Source organism: Phalacrocorax carbo, chromosome 3, assembly GCF_963921805.1.
Source record: "Phalacrocorax carbo chromosome 3, bPhaCar2.1, whole genome shotgun sequence".
In the NCBI taxonomy this organism is placed as follows: Eukaryota; Metazoa; Chordata; class Aves; order Suliformes; family Phalacrocoracidae; genus Phalacrocorax; species Phalacrocorax carbo.
The window spans coordinates 8790031-8816515 of NC_087515.1; the positions used below are offsets into that span (position 1 = coordinate 8790031).

Consider the following 26485-nt stretch of genomic DNA (forward strand, 5'->3'; position numbering starts at 1 on the left):
GTACTTAAGTTAATCCCTTGTCTCCTACAGAAAATGACTAGGCTTAAAAATCTGCCATTGTTTCATGGCATTTTGGGCTCTCTACAGGCAAGAAGGTCCACCCTGTCATTAAGTACTCTGGGAGCTGTCCAAGAAAACCAAAAAAGACAATATGTAATTTTCTGCTTGATTTAACAGAATATGTTCTTCTTTAAGGAATGAAAACGAGGAGGCCCAGTTTCCTACAGATTTGTATTCTTTGTTCCTTTCTCTATCCTTCAGTGCAATAAATCTCTTCTGCTCTCACTTTTCCCTATGAAATGATTGCTTGTGGTGGGTGTGTCTAAATTATGTGAATCCTGTTTGATTGACTGACACAGCCAGTTCTGCTTATCTTCTTCCCACCCACCCCAAATACTGAGTCTGTATGTGTATGAATTTTGAATGGGTTTAATGATCCTCATCTTAAAAGCTTGGTTGCCATATCCAACTGTGTTCAAAAGCTATTACGAAGTCTGAAGAAATGTTCTTATTACATAAATATCACTCGCTTAGAATATAAAATTTATAACTTAGGCTCTTACTCTGATTTTTGACTGCACTTTACAGTGTTTTAAATGGTAGAAACTGTCTCATCTGTGCTTCTTTGATAGCCTGGTTAGCAGCTATTTTACTAATTCTTTTTCGTGATGCAGCCTATACCGTGTTTCATTGAATTTGCTAGAATATATTACCAAACAACCGCTGTCTATCTGCATTTGGAATAAAATTTGTCTGAAATGAACTCTGTGCAAGGAAAAGTGGGAGCTGTGCCACAAGATACCTCACTTTTCAGTGTGCAATAGGGAATAAACCAGACCTTCATACCTCCCTGTTGCTCAGGTTTGGTTACAATACTGGCATAGCATCTTGTGCTCCCGATATAGGAGTCTCCGGCTGCAGCATCTGCAGAGGCCTGGATTTTCGGAGACTGTTTCTGTGACCTGAGCCTGACCTGCAATGCATACATCTCTGGAATGCTGGCAGGGTTTTGTGTGCAGCTGTTCAGCCAACCCCTCCTATATAAGTAACTATGAAAGGTTCTGTATAGCCTTTAACTGAAAAGTATGTTTTACAATAAAGCAGCAGTAAGAATATGGAAATGCTAGGGGAAAACAATAAAATTACTTGTTGGAATGTCTATGATTTTTGCTATGTTGAGCTGGTCAAATTTTTAAACAAAGAAAGCTCTGTTTCACAATGCATAAATGTATTGTTGCATTTAGGTGAGAAATCCAGAAGGTTAAATGCTTCACAAAGACTTTGGCTCCCAACCAGTGGGCATTCTGCAGCATAGTAGTTGGCAAACATTGAATTTCTGGAGACCCTCTTTCTTCAGATATGTTTATTTTAAATGTTCATTCTCACTAGCTAGAAATTATGTAGGAGAAAGTTCAGCACTGTGTAGCAGGCATTAGAAAATCCTAGTCATCATTTTCTCATGCACCTAATAAAAGCTCCTAGGCAAGCTAAACACTCTCCTAGGGTCTTTGCTTGCTAGGCTCATGCTTCTTATAAAAGGAAATTTTCAGTAGGTAAAACAGGTTTCTCATTAGCTGGATCACCTCAACTTAATATAAATACAATGCATAGGGCATGATTTCATACTGTTCAGATGAGTATTAAAAGCCAGAATCTCATATCCACTAGAAACTAAATGAGGCAATGGCAGGACCATCTTGATCCCTAGCCACTACAGTCTCTTAATCCACATTATGTTTTCTGTTCTCCTGACTTGACCCTTGCCAGCTGGAGGGGGGAAGTGAGTCTGCTACAGTTTGTCCAGTCATAAAAAACAATTCTCCCTATAGCCAAAAAGGATAGGGAGGGTGATGGGGGCAGCAGACTTTCAACTGCTCAGAGCACAGCTTTGGCAGTATAAGGGAATACTTAATGGTAGTTGATGCCTCCTGGGGAGATAACTTTTCCAGCGTGCTGAGTGGCAGCTGAGGGAGGCTTCCTGATGCCACTGGACAGCAGGAACAGGGACCTGGGTCCAGCACTGGACTGAACGAGAATAAGCCTCTGCTTGCTTATCAAAATTAAAACTTTGGTAACATATGGATGGCTGGGAATATCCATGTCTCCTTGAACAAACCTTTCTTCACACCATCTGCATTACCATATCCCAATCAGTAATGTGACACCAGAGTACTTTAAAACAACTCAGTTAATCTCTGTGCCTTTACCTCCGACCCAAACCTGTGGACATTGAGCCACTAATTAAAAAATAAATCTTTGCAGGGTATGTATGGCAAAGGTGAGGATCCCCTGGGCTCTCCCTACTCTCCCTCCCTAAGCAGTAGCCATGTCCCCTCAGGGAGAGGGGTGAAGGGAGTACAGAGGAGCAAAGCCTGGCTCCCAGAGCACTGCCGTGGCATGTGGGCCCTGCTGTAGCTCTCACATTGCTGCCACCTCACCCTCAGCCCTCCTCTGTGTGGCGTGAGGCAGAGGGTCAGCCACTGGCAGCCCATGCCTTGCCTGCAGCCCTGGGCTGACGTGTTGTGGCTTATCCCCAGGACAGCACCCGCCCTGGACCACCATGGCCTCCCCCCACCTCCACTGCTGAGTGTCGCCAGCAGGGAAGGGGGTACACAGAGCCCATATATACCCACGTACATAGCCTAGCCAGCCTCTTTGGGTTTCTGGAAGAGCTGGCCATGAGCACACATACAGAGCCTGGCCCTCGGTCACCATGCAGGGTGGTATGGGGGTATGTGCAGGGCATATGGCATGGCTCATCCTGGGGGTGCATTTGCTTTGCCTCCCCATCTTTGCTGCAGAGTGGTATGGTGCTTCTGTGCTGGTAGCTGCAGCATTACTGCTGGGGTGTTGTTTTGGGCACTTTGTGTGCTGCCAGCACTCCTGTTGTTTAAACCCTTTCCTGGGATCATACTGGTGCAGCCTAACCCTGCCCCAAAGGCTAATCACCTGGCAGGCATGGCAGTACTGTGCCTGTCAGTGGTAGTAACGGGGCGTTATTATCTTCACTCTGTAAGGACTTGCTCAACAACTACTACCGAGAGCAGAATGAAATATCACAGTAAATAAACCATAGTAAAAACTCATCCACCCCAAGAAAGCTACACCTCCTCAGGGCAGGCTCCCCTAGGCACCCCTCTTTTCTCCCCCCCAGGCAGTCTGTGTTTGTGACAGACCCAATATGCAAAGGTGTCAGCTGGTCTCCCAGCCTTTTTGTGAGGAATTCTGGGGGGGAAATGCTCCCACCATGGCCACAGCCCCAGCCGGGGGGAAGGGCTCTGCCTTGGCTGTGCTCGAGGAGGCTGAGGCCTGCACACAGGTGTGGGCAATTGGTGCTGCCGGCAGTCCTTCCCCTCCCAGCAGGGCAGGTGGGCAGGCAGGCAGGGCTGGGGGGATCTGGCCACCTTTCCAGAAAGGCTGCAGTAGATGGTAACTGTCTCGTTGAAAGTAATAAAAAATTTCTAACAGGGGCTTACATTTCTTACAGGAATGTGTTAATGTGGAAGTCTGTAGGAGAACAAAGACAATGCATTTTGAGCTGTAAGTTTTGAATCTCGTGTGTGTGCTGCCACTTGTGTCTCCTGAGCTTTGGAGGAGGATGAGAGGTGAGGAGGATGAGAGGTGAGGAGGATGAGAGGTGAGGAGGATGAGAGGTGAGGAGGATGAGAGGTGAGGAGGATGAGAGGTGAGGAGGATGAGAGGTGAGGAGGATGAGAGGTGAGGAGGATGAGAGGTGAGGAGGATGAGAGGTGAGGAGGATGAGAGGTGAGGAGGATGAGAGGTGAGGAGGATGAGAGGTGAGGAGGATGAGAGGTGAGGAGGATGAGAGGTGAGGAGGATGAGAGGTGAGGAGGATGAGAGGTGAGGAGGATGAGAGGTGAGGAGGATGAGAGGTGAGGAGGATGAGAGGTGAGGAGGATGAGAGGTGAGGAGGATGAGAGGTGAGGAGGATCTCAGGCCTATGCCTGCAGTCTCACCCCTTGAATTTTTGACTGACTGGCAAATATTAAATAAGGTAGGCAGGCAGGCTCCCTAACTAGCCTCAGTTGTTTGTTGACAATTTATAGCAAGCTAAGAGCAAGTTATAGTTACTCTTAAAAATGAAATATCCTTCTTGAACAGTTAAACCCCCTCTTTTCCCTGTTTACTTTCTGTTGAAAGTCTCTTTTTTAGTGTAGAATATTTAATACATTCTTAGCTTTTAAAATGTAGCTTATGCTGATGCCAAAATATTCTGGTTTCTTGCTGACTTTTAATAATATGTTTTTCTTCAGAAGCTAAAAGACTCCTGAGAATAAACAAAATCCAGAGTATTAACATTTGGTTTTATGTTTGGCTAATGTTAACCTTTTGTACTTTCCTGCAAATATTGATTGAGAGTTGTATCTATCACTGCCACTTTGAGGTAATTTGTGTTCTGCCCGCAACCTTCTTTTTTTGAAAACATATTTTCTGTGCCTTATGTGGAATAATGAGAGCACATTCTTTGATGTTCACATGCATACCTCTTAAGTATGCCCATTTTGGTGCTTTTTTTTTTTCCATATAGACCAGAAATCTTAGTCAGAGTCCATGCTTGGTTGGGGTACCATATTTGGAAGGGCTATTTAGAAAATGGTTTGGGTATTTTTCTTGTAGTTCTTTTGTTTTGAGGATTACAGATGCAGATTGAAAAAAATTAGTAACTTTTAGTGCACTATGTTTAAACTCGGTAATATCTATGGCTATACATTTATGTAGATTTTTTAAGAACTTATTAGGATATGCTGTGTGAAAACTTCTAGGAAGTAGTGCAGATACCTGATTTAAACCATTATAAGTTTCTAGTTAAAAAAATAAGATCAGTCTTTAACTTGACTGTCTTACAGCCTCAGTTTTGTCGATGGCTTGGTTTTGCAGTGTAATTTGCTGTGTAATTAGTGCTAGTGATTTATCATTAGTTGTAACAGGACTGTGTCGAGTTTGTAATGCAAGTTTACAGAGGAGAAAGGAAGGGGAACATTTCAGAACTTCGCACTAATTTTGCATTTTCCTTACATTCAGTCCACAGTAACTTTTATATTACTTCTGCACTATGTTAATTGCTGGAAAATTTTAGTGGGAGATGAAATTTTAAATTGGGTTGGAAGCTACAAGTACTCCAGTTGTAATCAAGGATTAGACCCTTGTCAGTCTAGTCAGTGAAAATACCAATGAGGTAGTATTCTTTTCTACTAATTCTACTAATATGCTTCCCTCAAACTGTGCCTTCAGAAATTCTTACTGTGTATCTTCAGATGGACTGAAATTATCTGAGCTTCCAAAAGCTTTTTTCAAGTATGTAATAATGCTGCAAAAGGTAAAATACTGCAGTAAATTAGAAATTAAGTAGGATATCAGAAAGGAAAAGCAGGAATGGAGTCTAAAAGCAAAATTACTTAACATGTTCTTGCAGGATTTGCTATACTACCTCTTGCTAGCGTGTTTATGAATTCTGAATGCTAAAAATGAAAAAAAAAAAAAAAAACCAAAACAGCAAGATTAATCACTTCCTTAAGAAAGTGAAAACTAAAAAAAAGAAACACTGAGTGTGCAAAGTAATCTGATTCACTTACAACACTTGAGATCTTGTAGACAGAAGGCTTCTGGTGCCTGAGCCACAGGCCCCTTGGAACAGGACTTATCAGAGCAGTGACAGACCAAGAAGCACAAGGGAAAAATTATGATAGTCCAAAATAATTTACTTGCATGTATTATTGACAGTGCTAGTCTTTCCAAATTGAATTAACAGCAATTATTTAACAATGTCACAGCCCATATTTTGTAAAGGTATTTAGCATCCCTTGAAAAAAACAGCGTGTGTTTGGGGAATGGGGGTATGTCTGCATAGTTTTTAAAGTATGAATGATATTCTTTTTTTTTTTCTTTAATGTGTATTAAGGCATGGAAAGCAAGTGAAATCTCTGGTAGTCTGAGAATGATACCAAAACTAAGAATTGCATGAACAAATACGATGCATTTCACTGGAATGGTGTATTGTTTTAAGCAATCTCTGGTGAAAGGGAAATTGCTAATAAAGAAGTTCAGAGGTGTGAGGAATACATAAAGTCTTTCACAGAAACTGAACCAAATATACAAGGCAGTTTAGAGAAGAAAAATCATAAAGAGAAATCTATCTAATTACTTCTTGGCTGGTGTTGAACCAAGATATTGAACTGCTGGACTGATCCAACTTGGCAATTTGGCATCTTATGCCCCTTTGTTTCTATTCCAGTTATTTAAAATCTGAATTTTAAAGTGGAAGGGAATACCTGTATGGACATTCAGGAAATGTATTTATGAAATATGGATGCTTATACATTTAAACCAAAAATGGAGCAGAAGAAGCAACCGATTAAAACAGTTGTACAAGCTTCCAAAATAGTTAGCAAGTGGCAGTGTTTAAATGAATTATTAAATATATAGTGTGAAATAGAGCAATGGTTTACTGTATCCTTTTTCCGTAGTAGCATATGAACAGTGCTATCTTTCTTGTTTGTTTTGTCTTGTTTCATGCCAGATGTTCTTATCAGGGAAAACAATGGTGGTGTATTTTAATATTGATGAGTTGATTCTCCTGGGAATAATAGTATATCTACCTTCTCAGAATACAAATTGTGGGAGGTCTTTTATAGTGTAATTACCATAATGCATTGAATTTTAAGTGCAACTCTTTAAAACTGTGGAAAGAATTTTTTATTATCTTTCTTCTCTCTACTTTGAGTGACTCTCCTTTTAAAACTCTGTTTTGTTGGCCTTTAAAAAGTAAACATGTAAATCACCAGAGGTACTGTGTAATCTGTCAAAGTAGCATATGCTTAAGCACCTTATAAACTATTAAATAAGCATAATATTTCTCTTTCCAAGGTTATTAGTTTATTCGTTTAAATGACTGCAGAACAATTACAGAGTAATTAAAGTACTTTGCTTTACTGCTTTAACTTCTTTTTTTTCTTTTTCCCTCCAGAAACCTAACACTGAAGTCCTGAAATTATAAATGACTTGGTGATGAGCTGAGCTTGCAATGCAGGCAATAAAAACCGTGGAAAAAAAAGTGACTTTTATAAAGGAAATACTTTTTACAGAATCCTTCCTAAAGAAACAAGAATGCAGCAGAAGCCCGGAGAGCAGGCAGCTCCGTGAGCAGCAGCCATTGGAAGGAGCTGTCTGCAGCTCTCAGTGCTGTACTGAGCATGTCCCAGCGGAGCCCAGTGCAAGCAGCACATTATGCAAAAAGGCAGCTCTAGCAGATGGGAGAGAGGCACAGCAAGCATTTACTTCGCTTGCATCACCACCGCTTGAAAACAAACCTGGATCGCTAGAGGGGATCTCGCCGGCAGGCCAAAGGAATGAAATCTGGGAGCATGGCTTGATTGTCGAAGGTGTTGCACTGCAAAAAATCATGGGGAATCAAGATGGGAAGCTAAAGAAAAATACAGGTGATGTGCATGAAGGAGGAGAGGATGCCTCTGGGCCCAAGGATACAGACGGCACAAAGAAGGTATCGGGAAGCAGAAGGGGACTGGGGAAGCATGCAAAAGGAAGTGAATCTGGGAAGAAGAAGGGTAAGTCGGACTCGAGGGCCTCCGTGTTTTCAAATCTGAGGATCAGAAAAAATCTGTCCAAGGCTAAAGATGGGAATAGTAGTTCACGGGAGGATGTTTTGGAAAGCCAGGCCTTGCAGGCTGGAGAACTGGACAGTACTCATTCAATTGTAACCAAAACTCCAGATATAAGCATCTCTGCAGATGAAGGGGGTCTCTCAGACACAGATGTGGAACATTTTGAAATCAGAAATGAAACTGTCCCAGCTGCTGCAGAGACACAGGATGGACAAAGGACCAGCTCTGGCTCTGATACAGATATATACAGTTTCCATTCAGCCACAGAACAAGAGGATTTGCTTTCTGATATCCAGCAAGCTATTAGACTGCAGCAGCAGCAGCAGGGGGCAATTAACATTGGAACTGAGGACCTTGTCACCACAACAATGGGCCGACACATGGCTAATTCGCAAGCAGCCCCCTTAGATTTTGAACGGTTTCTTTCAGTAACTACCACTGACAAAGAGAGGAGCCCAGACACCGAGGGGGCTTTTCCAGCGATATCTGAAATTGCGGAAAACATTCCCGTCTCCTGTGCAACTGAACGTGAGCTGAAAGAAGCGGTAAATGGCACAGGCTCTCCTGGTAACGGCTTATTTGAAATACAAGAACGTAAGCTATTGACTGAGGAGCAGGAACAGCTCGTTGCTGGAGTGGATGCTGTAGCTAGTGAAGTAGAAGATGATTTAAATAGAACTGCAGTAGAAGAAAGTGGGTGTCAGACACACAGCTCCACACGACCTTTTCCAACCTCGGTAGCAGACGCTGAGAGTGAAATTGCTGAAGTGCAGGCTGTTGATTTTCAGGACTCAGTAAGAGAGGATGGTATTTCAGATACAGGCCATGATCATGCTGCTGAGACTCAGGAAGGGAAACACTCTCTGTCAGCCAGCCGAGAGGACCTGCATAATGGTTTATCCACAGAAATTAAAAATGGCACTTTGTCCTCCGAGGGGACAGCAGGCAGTCCAATGCTTGGTTCCCGATGCTTTAAGCCCTATCTAATTAATCCTTGTTACATCAAAACCACAACTAGACAACTGAGTTCTCCCAACCATTCACCATCTCCCTCCCCATCCCAGAGCCCGCTTTTTACAAGGAGGCAGGAGTCCTTCCACAAAAAAGAAAAAGTCTCAATCAAGAAGCAGAGGTCTGCTAGTTTAGCAGGTTTATTTAGTCGTTCCGCAGACTGGACAGAAGAGGTATCTAATCACAAATGTGAGATACCACAGAAGGTGGGCTCTGCAGGCTACCTGGAGCACAAGGGGTTTAGAGAGAAATTCCAAACGGAAAGAGTGCCTTTGACTCATTCAAGAAAGTCCTCAGGGGTGCAGGCTTCTACAGAGACATTTCCCAATGTCTTTTCAGGTGAGTGACATGTATTAAGTTTTTTTTTCCAGAGAGTCTTTGGAAAGATATTTAAAATACTTGAATTCAGTCCTTCACATTTACTATTGTCTTTACTTGTGCTGACAGTTTTAAAATTGAAGGCCTGACCTTACAAACACAGTCACATTTCATTAACAAGAATAGCCTCTCTATTGAGAGTCAGCCTGGCAGTACTGCCAGTAAAGGAAGTGCGTAACTCTTTGAAGTTTTTCTTTAGGCTTTTCTCCTTTGACTAAATCCTGTAGGAAAAGGCTGGATGCCTTAAATTATTCTTACTGAAAAATGTTAAGAGCTGCACTGTTGTACGCAGACCAGCTCTCTGCATAAGTAGATCTTTCAGATGTAAAGCTTTCTGTAACTGGGATCCTGTTCGGGGTTTTCTTGTGCTAGGTGCTGTTCTGATGTACTGTAAATATCTGAGAGCTGTACCTGATATTGGACTGAGGCAGCAATGAGGATTTGCTTAGTACGGAAAGGAAAAAGCCGTGCAAGTACAGATAGACAGCACTACAGAAAGGAACCAATTTCCCCTTCAGAAGGGGAAGAGGGAAAAAAAAAAAGTTAATGCCTTGAAAAGGCAGCATAAAATGGAGAAGGGAAACAGTGGGTAGTACAACTTGGTAGCTGTGGCAAGCTGCTGCTCAGGCTACATAAGGTGACTAACTCAGGAAAGCATTCCTTTACTTTGCCTGTTGGGAAGCTTGCATCCTCTCACAAAGGCATAGGAATATAGAGTTTACAAAAGAAATAGTGTGAACAGATAGTTTTATTTTCTTTCACTTTGAGGGCTGCTTTTGCCCCTTTCTCTTCCCCCTATCTGAAGTTTCTATATAAAGCTAACGTATTCACAAATAGAGAAGGCCTCTGCCACAGAGGAGATATGTATGCAGAGGAAACTCAGCAACATATTCCATTAATTTTTCATTTAAGAAAACTAGAACTGAGAGAATATGCCCTATGAGCATCTATTATAAGATTAAAACAGCTGAATCTATAATCAGGTTTGTTTTGAATAAAATCTGTTCAGGTTCATGAGCACAGTAACCACATATGTACCGGAGTTATTGCCAAAAATCTTAGAAATTTTTTGTGCTTTTATGAAAACTAAACAAAACAGTATGATTTATGAAGGGAGAAATAACATGATTTTAAAATCACATGTAAGAAAATAGTTAAGCTATGAACAGCTCTCTTGCATAAAAAGACTCTTGTTTTATACTGTAGATTTTGAAAATTATATAATGTGTAATTGTTTGCATTCATAGTGACTTTGTGTAAATTTTGCTCTTCTTGACATCACAGCAGTAGTGATGAATGAACCTGTCTGGAAACAGAAATTAAAATTAGTGGCTCTTTTGCACAGCAGCCAACTCCAGGAGTTTGAAATATTCAGATAAAACATTAACATTATTTTCCAGACTCAAACCTCAGTAATACTTTCATTCTTCAGTAGTCTTGAACAGAAATCCCCAATTTGTCTTGAAAATTCAAGTTTTTAACACAAAAAAAGCCAGCCCCCTCTGAGGGAGGGCAGTGCCCTCTGAAGTGAGCTGAATCTTTTTTTGTCTTTTAAAGCCCTTCCACCTGTTTTCTTAGTTTTAATTTTAGACATACTTATCTGAAGTTTTACAGGTTGAGGTGATCACAACTTTCAGATTTATAGCATAAAAAACCCTTTTTATTTTTTCTGCTATCAACATTTGATAGTTTATCAACCACTCAGATAGCAAAGCTATAAATTGCATCACCAACACTTAGACTTTGTTCTTTATGGTGGTGCTATGATGGAAATACATTTTATGTAGTAAACTTCAAGAGCATGGAATTACTTTTTAGACACCTGTTTTCCAGGAAACAGACTCCTTCAGTTCCTCACAAGGTTTTGATTTACTTTTATTAATAATTTTTGGTATATCGTGTCTTCCCACCAACACTTTAGACTGTTATTGTGAAGGGACCAATGTCCAACGCAACAGTAGTTCTGTCTCTTATGGAAATCAGTGACCCTCATTTGCATGTACATACCAGCTGTCTTTACAGGCAGAGGACAAATATACCTTTCAGTTCATGCAGAAGAGCGTGGAATGAGGGAACTGGAAATGACATGATAACACTTATCTCTTTTTGACCATTCTTGTTATTTTTAAAAATATATTTACAAGCTAAAAATTATCAAGAATATAAAAATAACAACTACCGTACATGAAAAAGGGAAATTAAACTGAACATTAGTATTCCCACAGACTGGCTGTAAGAGCCAAAAAGCCTCATTATTTAAACCAATCTGCACAGCAACAATTACAGAATAATTTCCTTGTAATTTGCATACTGCTTTTGAAAAATGTTGTATTTTAATTGCATGCATCAGATGCATCAATTCAGGGATTACCATCAGGCTTTTAGAAATAACGTTCTTTACAGTAGCTCGTTTCTATCTTTAAAAAAAAAAAATCAGCTTCTTGCCTAGAGCATTAAATCCCATCTTGCTGTGCAGTGACTGCAGTGTTGTGCTGCATTTCTAACTAGAATCAAGTAAAATATTCCACAACACTTCAGTCATTGATTTTAATGACAGCAGGTTCCATGCTGATGACTGGCCTACTTTAGCACTATATTGTGGTTTGGCTGTGTGCCATTGGGTTTTCACAATGATCCATATGAACTCTTCAGAGGCTGTTTTAATGTAAAATATAGATAGAATCCAACAACTGGAACGGTAGAGACTTTGCGTATTTTAATTTTGCTTCATAGACAAAAGAAGTAAAGCATGGTATTTCAAATTTGATGCATTGGCGAACACTGTGGTGTGCAGAAATTTATTGGAATTTTGAAATCCAGGCTTCAGATCTATTTTGTTTATGATGAGAACACCTGTATCGGAAATTGCAGTGACAGTAATTATAAGTTCTAGATTAACTGATGCACAGTGGAGCCACGGCTTTTATGTTGTGGTCCCAGGAGGACAAGAGCTGAATGAATGAATAGGGTTGGCTCTCTTTCTTCAGTATGTAGCAAGGAATGATCTGCACTAACATTAAGAGAGTATCTTGGTGGGAAAATGGAACTGATGTTTCTAAACATTAAGATAACTGAAATGGAAGAGCTAATATATTGATTTAATAAAAATGAGTTTATTCTAGCATTAATTTGAGGTGTAGTAATTGCAGAGGAGCTAGTAAGGGTGTCTGTTACATAAACTGTATGTAAGAGTCCCATCAGCTGTCCCAGATGGTAATTAAACTCAACCCAGAGAAACCCATGCCCTTTCTAATCTCTGTTGCCTGGCTGTAACACACTGCATAAATCTCTTTCAAACAGATAATTTATCTTCAAATTTCCCTTCAGGCATTTATATTTGTCCTGTTCTGGCTGTAAACGGGAGACCAAAAAGAATCCTGGTTACCATAAAACAAACCCTGAAGTCAGTCCTGTGTTTGTGTGCTCACGGCTGCTTTCTGATTTCCGTGGAATGCCAGCCTGCCTCTCACACAGGCCACTTTATCTCACTGTGCTAATGTCATCTGCGCCCACTTGCAGTTCCAGTGTAGTGTCTGCCTTAGTAGAGACAAGTATGTGAAAACTTGAAAAAGCAGGATGAAATTTTGTTTCTGAAACTAAAAAGATCTACTTTATGAAACTTTTTCAAGGCTTGGCTTTTTTTTTATTCTGATTCATGTAATGATACAAATCCATATTGTGTGCATCTATTGGCATCCTGAGGAGACTATTTGTCATGCAACAGTTATGGTTTACTGTTTCACTGATGATGTTTGTAAGCAGTAATACAAATGTTTCTTTTATCAGATGGCATGGCAGTGCAGCCCTCTCTAACTAAGGGAGCTGCCCAACAGCAGCCCTTCATGTGACATGGGATCACGCGCTGCACTGAGTGTTGCTAGTAGGCATCTGAAGGGAAAGGTCCTTCTTTTTTTGCCTAGTAAACCCAAACCTGGAGCGGGGCTGGAAAAAAACTGCAATACTGCACTCCAACTATGGTGAAAATGTGTTTGAAAATGGGCTGCAATATGTTATTGAAAGACTGCTGAGTGCTGATAAATTGTTTTAATGTTACCATGCCAGCATTGCAATATGGGAATTGGAGCAACGAGAGTAATGTCGCTGGAATGCAGCACAACCACAAGGTTGTTTTGATGGGGTCTCATGATTAATGCTTTGATCTTTATCTAGAACTTCATTGGGAGTAGCAGGTTTTGGTCATGGGGTTGAGTGGCTACATCTCTCAGGCAACCTCTTTCTGAGCAGCAACCCCATTCTGAGGTCTGACTGGCAGCCTGGCTCTGCATCTGGAGTAGAAATGTGTTGTCTTGGTTGCCTGCTGGTGTCCTTTGGGGTGGAAAGGGGGAAAGGAAAAGGGACAGTTATAGCTGGAGGTCTGTGCAGCAGCTCTGCTTGGATCTAAGACATAGTACCAGTATAATATCCATCACACATGGGATCTGGCTAGAACTGGTCATTAAAGGACATTGCATACTTCAGTGATTTCATGGCTGTGAAATGAGCAGTGGATTATTCCAGTGGGAACAGTTATATGGAATTTGAGTTTGAATGTATTTCTTGGATCTAATTCTGCTGTGTTTTTTTTTTAAATATTGATGAAGTATTTGAGATTTAGTCATAGATCAAGTTCTAATGTGAATCGTGGTGATAGAAAATGCAAAAATACTAATTAGCCAAGGTATTTCGTTCATGCTGCAATTTAACTAAGCTCAGGATATGGCCAAGTGCATTCCTTATAAACTACTCCTGCCAAAATTTGAACTTACATAAGGCATAGTGGTGATGAAGAACATATGTGTAGGTGTTTCTGTGACTGTGGCTTTGATTATTTTTAGGTGTATTTAAAAGCATCATTCTGTAGTGGCTAGGTGGAAAACAACAGTTTCTGGAAACATACTTTTATGCACACAATGTATCTTTTTGGGGGATGAGGTGAGTTGGTACAAGGGGAACAGGGCAGAAGTGGTGAGAAGCTGTGAAATGAAGGATGTGAGGACTTTACACTGTGTCACCTAATTTCTGCCTCTTCATATGATAATACAAAGCCAAATGCATTTCATTAAATGTTTTAGAAAAGGCAGCAAAGTGACTTCAGGAACTGTGTCACACTATTTCCTTTAAGCAGAAGCAACTTCCTGCATTCCTATGTGGTAGTTCACGTAAAGGAAGTTAAGGACAAAGAGATGGTCTGTGTTACCTTGGGTACAAATGACTATTCCTCATTTTATTTCCATATTGCTGCTGTCCAGAATAAGTTTCCTTCACATTGATGGAAATAACTATGCTTTCTGACCATGAATAGGAAGTAGGTTATGTCTTCTGATGCAAAACCTTGCTTTATTCTCAGGTAAATACAGACCATGGCCTCTTTCATCTGTAGATGCACGGATGATAGAACCCGTTAAGTCAGTTAGCAGTTTTGCAACAGTAAGAAGCAGTGGTTACGAGATCATGTGTATGTGTGTGTAAACAACATCACAGTTGTAAAAGTAAATTGAAGATACATAAAATTAAATGGAAATGTATAAATAGAGAAGAATTACAAAAATGCTTTTTGATGTCTTGACATATACAGCTAAAAAGTGGCAGGAAAGCCTAGTCACAAATGAGATTTATGATTGAGACATTCTTGTTTGTCAATAAAAGGATGAATTGTTTGGTTTCAGGATCTACGTTAAAGTTATCAGGAGCACCAGAGCTCTGAACCTGGTGTGAATTTGAATCAGGAGGAAGCATAGATAACTTTACTGTGGAGCTTATTACGAGAGGCAGCTTTCATTCTAGAGTTTATTTGATGCTGAGATCTGGCTCAGAAGTCCTTTGAAGATGCATAATAGGTGGTAGGTACCAGGGGAAAAATAAACCATACCCTTTCCTCTCCTTTCCACTGATAAGGAAAAAATCACTGTACAAAAGAAGTCAATGCTGCAGTAATGCTATAATTAACTACATTAACATCTGTTAATAGTCATTGAAGAAAAGGTGGTTTTCATTATTAAGAAAAAAACCAAAACACCAAAACATCACCTTCATAATAGAGGGTGTGTATCTAAACACTATTTTGTCATGCAAAGAACATGAAGGTCCAGTTACAGCAAGGAGACATGCATAGGTTTTATTCAGATGAAGTCTAAAAGAATGTATCAGCACAAATATATAGCTGTGCGGATATATCTTTTTCTTTTTCATGGAATGTGTTTCTAATTTTCTGCTTTTATCCTGTCTTCATCTTACCAGTTTTTGTTTATGGCTACAAAGAAAACCTTTTGTACCTTGTGATAAATATAAAGAAGTAATGAAAACGCAGTTATTAAAGTTGGAGATGATTCTCAGACCATGGGTGCGCAGGTCCTGGAGAGGAAAAAAAGATAAAGCACACTGGGCCTCTATTGAGCAGCTTGAGAAATCTGTTATTTGTGTCCCACTTCAGAGGCTTGGTAGTTCAGTTCAGTTGTGTTTTGTGACTTGTGGCTGCTTGAGCAAATACTTGGATTTGCTTCTAAGGTAGAGATGGGCCACACCTCATTAAATGTCAGATGAAACGTAGAATCATTGGGAATAAAGAAGTTCTACAAAATTGGGTTCTGAAGAACAGTGGGTATCAGTCTGGACTGGCAAAAGATGCTATTAGTAATAGATGCCCAAAAAGACACCAGAAAAGCTTCTTACTTTAGAGAGCTAGATGGAAAGACTTGCGGTTTTCCAGCAGTCTGTGAGAACCTGGCACAGAATACCACTTTCACATCACAAATCACCACAGAAACTAAAAGGGTAAAGATGGGCAGAATTAAATACTCGCTGAGAGGAACCTAAGCACCTGGAAAACACAATAGGAAAGTTGCCAAAGATGCATATGGTGCCTAAAAGATTCAGTAGACAGACACATATAGATTCTCTTTTATCATAAACCACTGTAAATAGGAAAGCTTTAGCAATATAATTCTGTAATCTGCAATAATACTGCATTAGAACCTGAAGAGAAATCAAAGTGAAAGGAGACATGCCACGTAATGCTGTGGGAGTGTGCATCTTGTTTATATTTTTAGAAACATATTTTATACTCTGTGCCACTGCTTTATCATTTGAATAATTGTATGATATATAAACTTCATCTTCTGAAAGATATTTAGTGACATATAAGATATAATCTTACCTTTCACTATATATATGATTCAAATCGTGAAAGGTAAGGATAAAAGCATAGTTTAATACTTTGTCTCAGCTTATCCTGTATGTCATATATCAGAAAATTCAGTGTGGGGGGAAAGGTGTAATATCTTAGTCACTGTGAAAGCAAATTTTCAAGGAGCTTAATGCTCAAGTTAGAGAGACAAAATGCTGAAGAGACTTGTTAATCTGCAAGAATTCTGAAAGCACTGTCACAGACAATCACAAATTTTTTGATATATTTTGAAGGTCTGGTGATAGCAAAGCAATGTCCACTTTTTCTAAAAGTGTCATGATGTTGTTATGGCAAATGATCCAGGCAATTTTAGCCATCTTATTTTGACTGCAGCAACAAGCAAGGCTTTGGAATGAATCTTGAAGTAGGAAATTAAAAGATACAATTAGTTATTTTGGATATTGTAAAAGGGTAAAGAAAAATTGAACAAAATGCAGCATGGTTTTAGCAAAGATCAATAATATTACATTGAGAGCTTTTTATGTACAGCTGCTTTCTAGTCAAAGCAAGAGTGTAGGAAGGAATTAATCTGGTTTTCCATACAAATGGCCAGCACTGCAAATCACTTACCTGAAGAAGAAAATTACTTTCATGTTACTTTACCAAGTGAAATTTTCAGTAAACTCTTGTCTGTCTGTATTATAATACAAATTTCAAAATTAGGAACTGGGCTGGCATTGTGAGTTCACTCATCAGGACCAAGGTTTGAATTAGTCAGTTTTTGAACTGACTGCTTCAGCTTTTTCCAGCATGATTTGTGCAAGTATGGCATACGGTTAAATAATCCTTTAACAGACCATTGGGGGTATGCTGAAATTGGTGCTGTTGCCATGTCCCATAACCAGCACGAGTGGAGCAAGCTGCTTGGTTCGATCATGTGACACTATGGATAAAGAATGGGATGGGTTTTTTTGAAAACTGTTTGTTTGTAACATCCTTTCTGGGGTGGTGTTTTATTTCATTAAATCTGGGGTCTTTCCCTGACATCTTTATTTCTGGGGAATCCCATTTCTGAATTTTTGCCAGACCTTTGCTTTTTCCATTCCTGGAAGAATTTCAGTAGCTTTTGTACAAAGTGCCACTTTTTCCCTGTGAGCACCGTGGTGGCCGGGGGCAGCAGCAGGATTCTCTTGCCAGTGGCAGCTTGCACCCTTGTTTCCAAAAGGGAGCACACACAATTGTGTTCCCTGGCTTTTTCTGGGATACCTCAAACACTTGAACCTGTTAACATTTAGTGATTCTCTTTCTTGTAACTGCATAGTGGGCTGCTTGTTCTAGCTGAGTGAGTTGAAATCTCAGTAATACAGATATTCAAGCTCACTTGCACAATCCAGAATCTGTTTAAATGATTAGTGATAATTGTGGGTCTAAAATAAGGGGAAAAAATTTAATTGCTTGAGTTGCACAGGGGGTGATATGTTGTCATTTTAACTTAGAGCTAGTCAAGACTTTTCATTGAAAATTTGTAACAGTCAAGAGGGTACTGAACGATGGGACGGTATAAAGCGTGTTAGATGCCAAGAGACTCAGGCAGCTTGGCAAAAGTAAAGCGTGGTGTTTACTGTGATAATCAGATACAGGACTGACAGATGTGAAATTAATAATTGATAGTTTTATTCTAGTTGTTTGAAGAGTCTATGAATCCATAGACTCAATCCATCAATCAATACATTCTTCACTGGAACTTAATAGATATATGTATCTGACTTTGAAATTACATTGAACTGTGTGTAGACAGGCATAGAAAACTGGGGGTGCTGGCGGCGATAGTGTTGACATGTGCCTTCTTCCTAATTCTCTTCAGTAAGACTTTCTGCTTTTGACTTCTGAATTTAAGATATGTGGGTTCAGTTCATGCCATCCGTGTGAACTGGGTCAGGAAGTCCGGAAAGAGAACATCAGAGAAGAAAGGGCAGTCCTCTCAGGCATTTCTACACATCCTTAAATTTAGTAGAGTTCTAAATACTAAAATATAGGATATAAAAGAAATAACATATTAATATATATTATATATAATATGATAACAAACAATATAAATATATAAAGAAATCAATATATAACCTCTGGATCTTTTTCCCTTATAAACATATGTAGGTATACGCGCAAGCAGTGAATGCAGATATTAGCTGTTACACTGATAATAAAAACAAAAGGAAATATCTTCATGAGAGAATTATAGAAATTTGTACCATAACCCTAGAACTTGACAAGTTTTGTAATTTTTAAGATTTGTGTTGCCTGGAAATTAAACTTATTATGTACTTTACTTTGTGTTTATTCATAATGAAAGGATGGATTCTTTTTTTCTTTTTGTTGTGAAACCATGTTGTTTGTCTAGGCCTGTTGCTTGGTGGGTTTTATGTAACCAGGGTGTGAGAGAACTGTCATGTGGTTTTCAGGAAACTATCTGTCAATGAAAAGTCAATCCCTTTAGAAAAAAAAAAAACAACAAACCAACCAAACAACACCCCTCTCCTGCCAAAAAACCCAAACCCAAACCAACAAAACAAACCAACCAAATAAACAAAAAAATCCCAACCTCAGCCAAAACAGCCTCACAGGCTGAGAGATCTGGAACAGTTTCCCAATCTAAATCTGCACCAGAGGATTAGAAACTCTGCAGAGAAGAGCGAAATGAGAGAAAATAAAAAACACACAGAAAAAAACAATAAATGAAGTCACTAATCCTGGAACGCTGGGCACAGTCTCCCAGGTCAGGCTTCAGGCAAGCGAGCCTAAGTTAATTTCAGTTTTGGTTTTTGGTGTTTGGTTTTGGGTTTTTTTTTTGTGTGTGTCTTTATTTTTTTTTAGTGCAAATGTATATTTAATATGTGTGTATGTAGGTCTTGGGCTTATTATTTCAAGAGAAGAAGAGATGGCTAGACTACTGATTTCCAGTTCTGTTTCATTCCTCAGGTTCCACAGTCATCTTTGAAAACCTCTTCTTTCCCAGCAATCACATGTTGCATATTTTATTTAGGCTGACTGGTACAAGTTAGCTGAAAAACTTGAAATTTGAAAAGATTATGAAATGAAAATATTAAAGGAACATAATATTTTGATCCTTGAAATATTAATTTTATATGTGAAATAGTAGTCAATGCTTTGTGTATTTGAGACCTAGGTAAGTACATTAAACAGTGGAAAGGTGAAAATGAAGTGTGATTGATTTGCCACTAGGAAATGGTTCAGCAAGCTTTTGCTGTGAGTTTTGGGGGAATATGATGAATGAATAAACTTGTAAAACATTTAAGAAATTACATGTAGACGCAATTAGCTTATCTTCAAGTAAGCATATATGGAAGTCTTTGCAGTATTTCTGTTTCTCATACATGGTTGTCCTCTTCTGATGTTCTGGGGAACTTTTGGTGCTGCACAGTTCAGGTGCTTTGCCAGATGATTTAGGCTTGATTTAGCAGTGACCTTGATGGTAGTATATATCAAAAAGGAGGCAAAGAAAAAAGAAGAAGCTGGAAGGAAGGGATGTTATAGGATATATGCTGCAGCAGATAGCTGACTTATAGTATTTCCTGACTTTTGAATGACATAGAAATCAGCTTTTTTCTTTTTCCCTGTTTTCTGCTCTTTTTTTTTTTTTAATTATATAACTGTGTTCACTATTGTAATCCTTTGTGAACTGAAAACCCATAAGACTGCAATTGCCTCTTTGTGTTTTCTAAGACTAATAGAAAACATATTCTAAATGGAAATACATGACTTTGTCCATCTCTTCTTCCTTTTTTTTTTCCTGTCCTAACTCCCAAAAATAGGTCATTGCCTGCAGTACTTTTGGCTTCAAAGCTTATGAAACCTCTTTGCTGTGTGAGCATTTATGATCTCACTGAAGTAGTGGGGGGGAAGTGTAAACTGGGGGAAAGAGGGCAAGCTGATTTCAGTTTTTGAAGATGTAAGCAGTACGTGCATGAGTCACTGTTAATCCTTGACGTGACTCTGAGTAGGGTGTTCAGAACTGGTATTACACCGAAGCCATTCACTCTGCACTGGGGAAAAATTAAAACTAAAAGTCTGTCTCCAGTCCTTAACCTGTATCTGTTAAGATGTGCTGATGCAGCTTTTTTGCTAATGGTGAAAGTGTGGTGTAGTGGTGTAGTTGTTAGAAGAGAGAATAACAGGAGACCGGTAGAAAGAGGGGCTTTTGGAATATAACTCATTTGGATCATTAGCCTCAACTTGTGCTTACTGACAGCTGTGCTCCCAGGGTTTTGCAAATGCAGCGTAAGGAGGATAGGAGACACATCTTTAAAGATAAATGTGAGGTTATAACAGCATGTTCCTCAGGGAAAAAATATTGCAAGCTCTGCTGTAGTGCAGGGCCTCAGTGTGTGCACATGTGGCTTTTTAGTATGTCTGCAACTACTGTAGTTTCTCCTCTTAATACTGATTCGATCTAAGGCTGAAACTTAACTGCAATACTTCTCTAATTCAAAACTTGGTACACCTCCCTTCTTCCACCGAATTAATGCTTAAGGGAAAGGTAAGAATAGGCTCCAGGAACTGCATGATCTGGGATTTCTGAGAAGAACAATTGTTTAAAATATAAAAAACGGGAACATTTTTAACCTTTTAGGAAAAAAAGAGCGCTGAGAGATCTTTGCTCTTTATATTTTAATGGCATGTAAAGGCAACTAAGAGAAGTTACTTTATCATTGCATTTACATCCTGTAACAGAAATCAGCTGATCATTTAATAATTATAAAATTATTAGTCATTTAATTATAATAGGTTACTTGCAACTATCTTCATCTGTTGAGAACCTGTTCAGGTATTACCTCACGTAAGTTAAGAATAAGATGTGATTAATGATGTCTGAGGAAAAAGGGTCGTCTTGCTGAATTTAATTTATAAACCAAAGATGAAAAATTGTAGCTTAAAATCTTGCAGTTGAAGTTGACTGGAATTTAGCCTATGCATTAAATATGGCTGTGATTTTGGTTTTGATACTAAAGGAATATGGTACGGTCAATTTCACACACATAGGCACAAAGTCATTTTATTTTGGATTAAGTCCAAGCATGTGTAGTGCAGATAGATGGGGTGCTGGCAAACCAAACCAAAGTAGTTAAAAGCCTGTGGAGTCCAGTGTTAGAGAGTTATTTTGCTATACCTAAACAAAAATATAACCTTCATCTTTCCCTGAATGAAAATGATAAATGTGATTCCTGATGAGAGGAATGGATGTCTCTGACATCAGGACAGGCTCAGGTAGGGTCAGAGGGCAGCGAGACATGGGTGGATTTGACACTAGCCTCCCTGGGCCACAGACAACTTTGGAGCTGGAATGCTTCTGCTGTAGTGACAACTGCCTTTTAGTTGAAAGTAAGTGAAACACCAGATACCCTTAAAAGGGAGGAACTACTCCTTCGTAAGCAGTGGCTTTTAAGTGTTGTTCTCCCATTCAGAATAGCTTCACCCCTGTCTGGATCTATAGTGCTGCAGCGACTCCATCTGTGGGTGGTGCAGTATGGCGTGGTGTTGCCTTGAGGAAATGAGTGACGTTCTGAAGTACTGACACACTTTCTTTTGGTAGGGTTTACCCCTCACTCCCTTTTAAGGAAAATATGCATTGTCCTTTTTATAGACTTGGCTGGATTTTGTTTGAGGGGTGGGTGGTTCTGAGACTTGTAATGACCATTCAGTTTGATGATAAGCCCTAGCTGGTTAGGTACAAAACTTCAGTGGCTTAACAGCCTGTTCTAAATATATTGCCCAGTAAGTGCTTTAAACATATAACCCATTTATTGTTGATACAGAGATTATTTTTTTTCCACAGCTGTTCGCAATGAAGCTATTTCTGTATGCATTGAAAATTGAACTGCTTTCAGCTTGCACTTGGTAAAATATGTTAACTGAATTGGCAAAATGTATTTCTGTAATTAAAATTTCTGTGTCTGTCCTCAGGTCTCCATAGCAATTGTAACGAGCACACAAGCTGTGTTAGAGCACAGGTTTATCCGAACATTTGTGTTGAGAATCTTTATTTTTTTGCCTCAATGTATATTTCATGAAAAGGACAGCTTAACTGTTCTAAAGTTAGTTTGAGCTAAATGATTGATTCTTTTAGATTAAAAAATACTAGCAATATCATGAAATAATTTTTATTACCCTATTTACTCCAAGACTGAAAATATACTGGAGAGAACGTTTCAGGCTCAGATGGACAAAATGACATAAGTAATGCAAAGTACAGTAGGAGAAATTAAGTTCATTAATGATGTTTTACATATATACTTATTCTATATTGTCTAAACATATGTTAGCATTTAGACAATAGTTAATAATCACTAAGCAACAGTAGTTAATAACCACTATACAAATTAAAATCCAGCTGAAGGGCAAGTAAGATTCTGAACAAAGTATTTGATCTTAAGCAAGCCTGTTACAAAATATAAGCAAAAAATACCAAACAAATGTGTAGATTTAGAGAAAAAGGGCTATTTCATGTTTTGTCATCTACGGGTATTATTCCTGTTAATTAAGTTAAAGCAAAAGAGCGGGGGAGGGAGGGGGCTATACTGCTTCTGGATGTCCAGGAGAATACTCTCTAAACAAATCAGATTTTTTTTAATGTTGGAACACCCAGACCACAAAAAAAAAAAAAAAAAAAGAAAAAAGAAAAAAAAAGATATATCAAGCCTGACATTCAGAAGTCATGGGTAACACTTGAATATTTAATATAGCATGAAGAATGTGCAGTTTTCTTGCATAGCTCTATTATGTGTGTGTGTGTGTGCAGTGATCTTCCTTTGATGTATTTTCTTATTATTTTTTATTGCTGTGCATTTTAGATAAATGTAAGGATTGACTTCCCCATTCACCCTCATCACCTGCAGTCTCTCTCTTACCTAGACAACTTTCCATGCTGTTGAATTTACTCAGTGATATAAGGTGATACTATGGTAATATGATGTGCTTTGTTCCAGAAATGCTACCTATTGGTGCTCTGGTGTCTGTGTGATGCCGGTCTTATACTCTTTTTTCTAAAACTTTCTTATACAGCTTGACCTCAGTATTTATAGCTAGGAGAATCCGTTTGTTGCAGTTAAAGGGTAGTAGCTAGGGTTTTTTTAGTGGTCTTTTACAGCACCACTAAGCGTTGGCAACTACAACCCCAAAGAAAAACTATTGAAACAAATCACAAAAACGTCTGTCGGCAGATAGCCCCCTATTTGTGCTTCACTACCATGTTTTTGTACTGTTGCTTTTCTTCATATAGGGGATTGCTGTACACTGCTGCAACTGTGGGTGAATTGTTAAAAATCAGAGTCAGTAAGAAAGCCTGTCTTCAATTTATTAATGACTTTGAAGATTTAAAAGCTGAATGGTATCTTTAGATAAATAGAGGGATATGTTCAACAAGCAGTTATGTTATTATCACCTCATAGGTGGTGAAACCAAGGAACAGAGGCAAACTAATCAGCAAACGGAACAAAACTTGTATATCTTACATGTTTATCCATTGGCTTATCCCCTTGAATGTACTAGTTTGTGTCTAATAAAAGTCTAGGAAACTTTTACTAATAATTCAGAACTATCAGATCTTCAGATGTGGAGAAGACAATCTTAGAAATAACTTCTAACATTTTAATGTATTGTTTATTTAAGGCTGTACTGCCACATGAAGGTAAAATAATACAGAAACTTTGGGCTAAATGTCACTGACAATATCCTTTTTAAATTGCATCCAGATGTTGAAAAAAAATCTTTTTGGTGCATTTAAAAAGCCTGAGAAACTTTACATTTTTAATAAATCAACATTCAAACAGAAATCTTGCATTTGTATTTAAAAACCAGTAGTATTATCATTATTTTTGTTGTTATAGTTATTACTACTTTAAATGACACTAAAATGTTTTTTTAATGCAGTATATTTTTTCTGGAAAATACCTTTCGCTTCCAGTGAGTGGGTGGAAAATCAGGCTATAGAAACTGATTTAGGTAGAAATTGTATTCACAGCCAGTTCGTACTAAAACATGAAATTAACTTTATTACTCTGTCTGCCTCTTCTCTTCCAGTAGATCTGCTTCATTTCTTTATTTATATCCTGTAAATCTGAACTTTGGCATCTCTTGCCATTTTAGAGCTTAATCAAGCAATTTAATATTCTTTCAATGCAGATTCTACTACAGCCTGCGTATATAACTAATTTTTGTAGTCTCTTTCTGGCTAACTACACACAGCACAAAGGTCTTCCAAAACTTTAGCATTGTCTCCTGTAATATACTTTATAACATATGCCCCCCTTTCATGCTTTGGTGAGATAACGAAGACAACACTTTGATCATTAAATCTGGCCCTGTAATAAGAATAAGTCTCCTTTCTCACTCTGCAAAAGTCTTACTTCTCTGAACTGCTGCTTGTGGCACTGCATTTCAGTTTGGAGCACTCTGCTGCTCTGGAGCTGTATTAAATATAATTTTAAACAGAATAGTTATCAGGGGGTTTTGGTTATTATTCTTTTATTGAGATTTTTTTTTTTTTTCCCAAAGAAAGAGAACACAATTTCTTAAAGGCTATGATCATTTTACGATTTAAAAAACAAAGGCTCATTCCAAGATTTGGAAGACTTGATTCTATAATAACTTTGTGTGATACCCTTGGAAAAGTTACTTCATTTCTTGGTATTATCTTGGTTTTCCCATCAGGACAATTGTATAATATAAATAAATAGGAAATTGATGCTACAATAGCACCTCATGGTTTTTGTTCCTACTCCACAGTGCAGCCAACACAATGTATATTTTCTTGAATATCCTAATTAATCAGGCTACAGATCAGTTCAAATTATTATATAGAAATATTTTATATTAAAGACTTACTAACAGATACTTTTCTCAAGACCTTTTTTTTATTATTTCTTGCTTTTATTTCTAATAGTTGAGATTTTCAATACACATTCTAATGCCTTAATCTTTGTGTCCCAAAGATAGCTACAAATTCTTATCGATATGTGTCATCACCTTGGCAGGACGAACTCTGCTGGAAAAGCTCTTCAGCCAGCAGGAAAATGCGCCACAAGAAGAAGCAGAAAAACTGTGCTCTCGTATTATTGCAATGGGTCTTTTGCTTCCATTCACGGACTGCTTCAGAGAACCGTGCAATCAGAGTGCCCAGCAAAGCACACCCACGTTTGATGTAAGTACTGAAAAAGTTATCTTTTGTCTGCTTTGCCAAGCTGAACATGATTTATCAGTGGCTCATCAGTCCTGAGAGAGTTATCATCTTTAGTCTTTTTATTGAAAATTGCCCTTATGAGAGTGGCCTGCTATTTTTCTGAGCTCAGGTGTGTACACTTTTGCATCCAGGTAAGTGTAAGTTTTAAAAGGTTCTCCCATAACTTGATTTCTTAACTTTTTAACTGGTATCTTAGCCTGGTATACTCTTCTTTACTTCTTGTTTCCATTAAGTCTTTTTTCTTTGAATCAAAGCACTCTGTAGGACTACCGACTCTTCAATCCAATAGCTGTTTCACCAAAAACATAAATTAAAGGAGCAACAGAAAACAGCATGTCACAAAACCTTATGGAACCCAAATGAGATGTCTATGCTAGATAAATTTTCCCCCCTGAAGACTTTTGATACAAAATAGTGCAGGGGTCAGTGCAAGTTTGCTGGCGTTACAGCTACAGTGTTATCTGTGCCTTTGGGCTGTCTGGCCAGAGTGCTGCTTTTGGTGGTGTTTGCATACCATTACAAAAAATACGGTGTAGCCATCACCTAACATACTTCCCCTTTCTGTTAGATAATGAATTCAAGACATCTTTCTACTGTATAATACTGTACAACCCATTAATTTTTACAGTGAACTTATTTTTATGATCCTTGCCATTAAATTTAATCTTTGACACTTTGTAGTAGTTTATGTGACTGAAGATAATCAGGGTTTTGCTCTTCACTGATTAACTTTGAAATAATGTACAACTATTAACTAATCTACTCAAAGTTCCTAGAAAAGACACATTTCTTATTTTTTGGGTTGCTTAAAGAGTCTGACAATGTCCTTAGTTCTCCTGGTTTTACCATATATTCAGCTAATCTCATCATCTTTAGAGTATTGAATACAATAGTTTCTAAAAAAAAAGTTTCTCCTCACTTATAAATAGATTTTATCAAATTAAAAGTTTGGAAAGATGCAGAAGAGGCTTTTTTGTTAACTAGTATACTGTACTTTGCCTGAGTAAGAGAATTACTCTAGTTATCTTTCATTGACCATAGCCAACAGGATGGACTTTCTGGGGAAAAAAAAAAAAAAGA

The 26485-nt window shown here is 38.5% G+C and overlaps 1 protein-coding gene across 1 annotated transcript in view; it reads left to right on the top strand.

Moving 5' to 3' along the window:
• The first annotated feature begins 7016 nt into the window (after nucleotides 1-7016).
• Nucleotides 7017-26485, top strand: part of FMN2 (formin 2) — a 159588-nt gene continuing 140119 nt past the window's right edge. Inside the window, exons 1-2 of the mRNA XM_064445773.1 lie at nucleotides 7017-8990; nucleotides 25200-25366. Of these exons, the coding sequence (XP_064301843.1) occupies nucleotides 7043-8990; nucleotides 25200-25366 (2115 nt within the window). The 5' untranslated portion in view covers nucleotides 7017-7042. The remainder of the gene's footprint in view (nucleotides 8991-25199; nucleotides 25367-26485) is intronic.